We start from the raw sequence: 6,375 nt of genomic DNA, 5'->3' as shown, positions 1-6,375 counted from the left end.
GAGGAGTGAGTAACAACTGGGGCGTTGCTTTGAGTCTCTCTGCCGAGAACGACCCATAGTAGGAAATCTTCAAGCCCACTACAAATAGATTGTGAGTCCAAAGTAATCCTAGGCCCATAGGTCCCATACTTGGTTCTTACAAAAATATATACACATTTTTACATTCACTGATGTGGTATTTTTTTGCTCAAAATGTGTAAAACTTGTACTTTTTTCTATTTTAGAAGACTTTACCTGAGCTGTTGGGATGCTCTAACATGGCAGATAAGAAAGCCAGTTGTACAATGTAGAATAGCCGACTGTGATTGTAAATAACGTCACAGACACCAACTGCTTCCTTCAGGAGCTGCCACGCAATCATCACCACCGAGCAATCTATTTTGACTAATAAACACAGTTAAAAAAAGAAAAAAGATCAAAGCCGCTCCTAACATCTTGCAGCAGACAAAAGTCAAAAAAGTCAAAACCCCAAAAAAATAGGAATACATTTCATTACATTACATACTGATACAGCCTTTGAATCATCTCAATTCTTCAAACAAATCAAAAAATCTCAAAGACACACACACACACACACACACAGTTTTTTTCAAAATTCGCAATGGCTTGGTTCAGAAACCTAACCCAAGTCTCATCATCATCGCTCAAAAAGCAACACCACCACCACATGCACCCATTTTCACTACTGTCCCCACTTGCCTCTTCTCTCTCTCACTCTCACTACACCACGGAAGCTCCGCCGACTCAGTACGCGGGGCTGGGCCCCACTCGGCCCGAAGAGAAGCCACGGGTGGTGGTTCTGGGCTCCGGCTGGGCCGGGTGTAGGTTCATGAAAGGTATAGACACCAACATCTACGACGTCGTTTGCGTGTCACCGAGGAACCACATGGTCTTCACGCCACTCTTGGCCTCCACCTGCGTCGGAACCCTCGAGTTCAGGTCCGTCGCCGAACCCATTGGTCGGATCCAACCCGCCATCTCTCGCGAACCGGGTTCCTACTTCTTCTTATCCAATTGTACGGCCATTGATGTCGATAACCATATGGTAATCTTTGTTTTATTATATTGGTGTATATTACTGTTTTTATTTATTGTCTGGAAAGTGTTTGAATAAAGGTCTCTTTGGGAAGCTGTATCCCAACAAATGATTCTCATTTGAAAGACAATCCTTAGCTAATAGGAACCCTGTGTGGAAAAACAGTGATTGAACAGCAATCCAATGAGGAAAGAGAGAGAAGAGGAAATTTATATTTGATTGGACTAAAGTGCAATGATGGTCAATTTTGAAATCTACTTTGTGAATTTTATTATTCCCGTGTTTAGAATGTACCCTTTTATTGGCTGTGATTGTTGGGACTAGAATTTTTTTTTTTTTGGGGTGGGGGGGGGGGGGTTTATAAATGTAAAATTTTAGGGTGGCATTTGTATCCTAGGAAATTGTTTACAAAAATATCTTGTTCTAGGTTCTGAAAATTGACACTTATGACCTTCCCTTTGTTATATATGTTTTTGGCAAGTTGAATGATAAATTTAGTTAATAGGACTGTTTGGCATTTCTGTAGGAAGTAGAGCTTTTGTAATATAATCCTTTAACTGTTTGGTTGGAAGAACTGGTTTTGGAAACAATCCTCAGCTATATGGAATATGGTGTCGTATGTTTAAGGATGTTGAGAGTTGAGGCATCTCTTGATCATTTGAAGTCCTAGTTGATTCCCTACTTATTTGACTGGTCTCAAGCTTGGGGTCTCACACATTATTTTAGAGTTTCAATACTCTTTAGAGTTTGATGCTCTTGTATTTTTTAAAGATTTGTGTTCACCGTTGTGAACATAAAGTAGTCTTTATTTTCAAAAAAAAAATTGTTACTTTAAAAAAAAAATAAAAATAGAGCGCTTTAGCTGACAAGCTCCTTTGCATCTAAAAATTTACAGTGAATAATGCTTTAAAGCTTTGGATTTATTAAGTATGAATACGAGTTTTTTCTTAAAAGCTCCAAATTTCAGTATATTTCTAAAAGACTACAAAAAGCTGTATGGGGCTTGAAAGTCCTTTTCTCCACTTTTACCAAACAACAACCCCGCACCCAATTTCTTTTTCCCCCCAAAAAAAAAACTTTAGAGCCCTTAAATCTCTTTTCAAGTTGTCATGCACAACCAGACAAGCTAATATCTAAAATTATGTTGAGTTGACTTCCATAGACTTGCTTAATTGATTCATTTCTTGTTTTGAGTTTAATGTGCAAAAAGCACAGATAAACTAAAAGAATAAACTGATTTCATGATCAAAGTTACAAAGAAGCAATGGTCTATTGCTTACTATATAACTGTTACTTAAAAGTTAAACAGCAACAGCAACAACAATAATTCTTTTTATCCATTCTATCCTATCTAAAGTCATGCTCTTTGTTACTTCTCTAAGTGACATTTATTTTTTATTTCTACTAAAGTTATTTTTGGCCTTCCTCTACCTCTTTTAGTTCCCTCAACCTGGATCAACTCACTCTTTCTTACTGGTTCATTACTCGCTCTCCTCTAAACATGTCATCTCCATCTCAATTGACTCTCCCTCATCTTTTCATCTACCCCTATCTTTAAACAAATTTCCTCATTTCAAATCCTATCTTTCCGTTTATTCCCACTAATCCATAAAAAAATAAAAAATAAAAGAAAATAAGAGAGTCTTGTGCATATATATTTGAAACATATATGATTGGCATAGTGAATTATTTACTTACACAGTAAGTGAAACTGTAAAAATTTTGAAGTCTTCAATTTATCAATGGCTTAACTGGAAAAACTTTGGTTTTGGATATTGAAGGTGCACTGCCAGACTGTTACTGATGGAGTGGACACCTTGGATCAGTGGAAGTTTAAGATCTCATATGACAAGTTGGTAATTGCATTGGGGGCACAGCCTTCAACTTTTGGAATCCATGGGGTGGAAGAACATGCAACTTTTCTTCGGGAAGTTTACCATGCCCAGGAAATTCGTAGGAAGCTGCTCCTAAACCTGATGCTATCTGACATGCCTGGTATGCTGCTGCAATGATTTTTGTTTTTGTTCTGTTTTAATTAAGAATGAGACTGTATGATGTGACCTTTAAATGGAAATGCTACTGTTTGGTTTGGGTTGGAGACAGGCATTTCAGAAGAAGACAAAAGAAGACTTCTACACTGTGTTGTAGTAGGGGGTGGTCCTACAGGTGTCGAATTCAGTGGTGAACTTAGTGATTTTATCCTGAAAGATGTCCACCAAAGATATTCGCATGTGAAGGACTATATCCGCGTTACTTTGATTGAGGTTTGTTTGTTCAATTAAGCCATGAGATATTCCTGTAACTTCATCTTTCCTTTAAACTACCAACACTTTGAGTTGTTGCTGTTCATGCAAACAACTTGGCTGACATAGGTTCTTTATTTGCTTTGAGTCATTATTAAGACTTGTATTGTGACAAAACCACATATTGTTGAAAGCAATGTTGAGTAAATTGTTCTTGTCTTCTCAGGCAAACGACATATTATCGTCCTTTGATGATCGCCTCCGGCAGTATGCTACCAAGCAGTTAACTAAGGTAAGAGATGTGTGATTTATAGGAAGAATTTGTTGTTCCCAATCTTAAATATGTTCTTATCGATTACTCATTGTATACTTTTCCAATTGAATGTTCTAGTCTGAATTTTGTTTTGAAAAGAACACCCCTTGAATTGTCAATCATATATAATCTAAACCCAAGCGAAGGAACCTATTTTCTGAAAGGATCGTAGCATTTCTCCCATGATGGGTTGTGTAACTCTTTCTAGTAATGACTAGGATATCCGACAAAAAGAAAAGAAAAGAAATCTCTTATCCAATTTAAATTCTGGATCTGTTCATTTTTTACTGTTTTTCTCAGTCAGGAGTTCAGCTTGTCCGTGGGATTGTCAAAGATGTTAAAGCTCAGAAGTTAATTCTTAATGATGGCACAGAGGTTCCGTATGGGCTGCTAGTATGGTCTACGGGTGTTGGTCCCTCTTCACTTGTTAACTCTCTAAAAATTCCAAAATCTCCAGGTGGAAGGTAAATTACAAGTTCTTTTTGGCTCATGATAATGCATCTCTACCTCATTCTCAGTCCCATCTGAGGTTTTTGACCAATTCATTACTTGTTTTTACTGTAACTCTTTTGTAGGGGAAAAATCACTTTTTTGGTAAATGTGGTCCTAAATCAGTTGATGACAATGTCTCTCTGACTTTTGGGGCTGGAAAATCTTTGAATCTCTATTATGATTTTGGCCAATGTTGGATATACTTTGGAAAGAAAAGGCATTCCCCCTCTCCCCTCCCCCCCCTTCTCTTCTTTCTTTTGAAATGTCTTGATACATCTTACTAGTCCGATTCAATAGTTCTATGGTAACGCAGAAGCCTTGTTGCTCAGTTGACATCGCCTGCTCTCCTTTGTTAGGAGAAACAGGGTTCAAATCCCCCCTCCCCCTCACTAGTAGCAATTGAATAAAAAAAAGTTGTATGGTAACTGGGCATCTAGTAAATGCTTTTTATTGACACCATAATTCTTTGTTATAGCACAACTTCCATATTCAATTTGTCATTTTCCAATTGTGCTCTCCATGTCTCTTCAAATTTGTAGCTGTGCTTGGACAACAACATGTATATTAGATGAGAATAATTAGTCCTTTTTGTGTTTACAGGATTGGTGTTGATGAGTGGCTACGCGTTCCATCCGTGCAGGATGTGTTCTCAATTGGTGATTGCAGTGGATTTCTTGAAAGTACTGGAAAACCAACCCTTCCTGCTTTGGCCCAGGTAATCTATGAATGTATGAACAACTTTTGCTTGTTTGGATATTATTAATCTTCCTGGAAAACTGCTGAAAGCAGAAATCTCCCCGATGATTGCAGTTTTTTGGGTTATCAACCTAATTAAAGACTTGACTCCCACATTTCTTTCTCAAATGATGCATGGGAATACTACATAGGAGATCTGATCTGTTTATATGAATCTTTAATGAATCAATAATGCTTTGAAGGTCAATCTTATCCCACCACGGTCCACATCTTAGTTCTGTTTTAGGCAATAGGGGACTGGGTTAAGTTTTTTATACTCTATAAACTACAAGGGGCTCCCCCATTCAAGATGAGGCAGACTGTGTGGTATAATGTTTGATTTCTGTTGACTACAGTATCGTATTTCCAGAGTAACTTGTTCAATCAAAGTCTATTTTAGTGTGAGATTTCCTTCTTAGGCTTAAATCAATAATCCAGTTTCTGTTCATGGTTGGCAGATAACTAAAGATGTTGTTACATTTCTGTTTTGCTAGCAATTTTGGTAATGTTTAACAGTTTAAGGTACTTTTGAGTTTTTGAAGGTTGCAGAGCGGCAAGGGAAGTATCTAGCAAATTTAATAAACAACATTGGTAAAGCTGGTGGAGGGCATGCAAATAGTTCAAATGGCATGGAACTTGGACAGCCGTTTGTTTACAGGCATCTAGGGAGCATGGCTACCATCGGCAGATACAAGGCTCTTGTGGATCTTAGGCAGAACAAGGTGAGTTTTCAGTAACTCCCAGGCCTTCTCAGGAGCTTATTGTAAACTTGGGTCACTAACTGATGGAGCAATTCTGCAGGAATCAAAAGGATTAGCTCTGGCAGGATTTACCAGTTGGTTTATTTGGCGCTCAGCATATCTGTCACGTGTTATTAGCTGGAGGAACAGATTTTATGTGGCCATCAACTGGCTTACAACTATGGTGTTTGGGCGTGATATTAGCAGAATCTAGATTTGAAAAATAAAGGTATCTGTATATTCTAATTTAAGAGTCTCTGCCTACTTTTGTTCCAAACAGGTTAAATGACATTTACAGAACACATGCTACTGCATTTAGGCCCATATGTTTTGTTACTACTTGCAGTTTATCACTCATGGCACAATTCCTTTGGTGAATTGTTGAGCAGAGGGCAATGGACTGGGTTGCCACAACTTCTTGATGTGAGTCCCATTGACACTTATAGGATGCATAACTGTAACACTTATTTGTTTATGATGACATTGGCTGATGCTTTTAAGATCCGGATCACAACTTTGGAGAAATGATCATGAACATAAAACACATTCCTCTCAGCTTGATCTAGATAATCTGCTTTATTTTCATCAAGAATTATCTACTCTTCGCAGCTTTTGGCATCTTGATATTTCTTACATATCCAAAGCAAAGGTTATAGATGGCACAGAGCTCTCCAAAACGGGGACTTGGTTTGTTTTTTTGATAAGCTTCAATGATATAAATTAAGAGGACAGAGTTGGTAATCTTCCTTACAGACTCAGTGACAGCAGGAAGATTACTCTTATTGAAACATAAAAACTCGCTGGCAAGTAAAGAGA

The 6,375-nt window shown here is 37.8% G+C and overlaps 1 protein-coding gene across 2 annotated transcripts; it reads left to right on the top strand.

Moving 5' to 3' along the window:
- The first annotated feature begins 408 nt into the window (after positions 1–408).
- Positions 409–6,160, top strand: LOC115989710 (internal alternative NAD(P)H-ubiquinone oxidoreductase A1, mitochondrial-like). 2 transcript variants are annotated; one of them, XM_031113541.1, is made up of 9 exons: positions 409–1,045; positions 2,818–3,031; positions 3,140–3,300; positions 3,506–3,571; positions 3,893–4,056; positions 4,685–4,799; positions 5,362–5,541; positions 5,621–5,788; positions 5,906–6,160. In XM_031113541.1, the coding sequence occupies exons 1-8, from the start codon at positions 602–604 to the stop codon at positions 5,771–5,773; spliced, it is 1,497 nt and encodes a 498-aa protein (XP_030969401.1). In that variant the 5' UTR covers positions 409–601; the 3' UTR covers positions 5,774–5,788; positions 5,906–6,160. The 2 variants fall into 2 exon arrangements, with proteins under 2 accessions (XP_030969401.1, XP_030969393.1); XM_031113533.1 differs by having other exon boundaries at positions 5,621–6,148.
- The last annotated feature ends 215 nt before the right edge of the window (positions 6,161–6,375 follow it).

This window comes from Quercus lobata, chromosome 1 (genome assembly GCF_001633185.2).
Source record: "Quercus lobata isolate SW786 chromosome 1, ValleyOak3.0 Primary Assembly, whole genome shotgun sequence".
NCBI lineage: Eukaryota > Viridiplantae > Streptophyta > Magnoliopsida > Fagales > Fagaceae > Quercus > Quercus lobata.
Note: the sequence above shows the minus strand (reverse complement) of the source record. Positions and strands in the feature narration are given on the sequence as shown.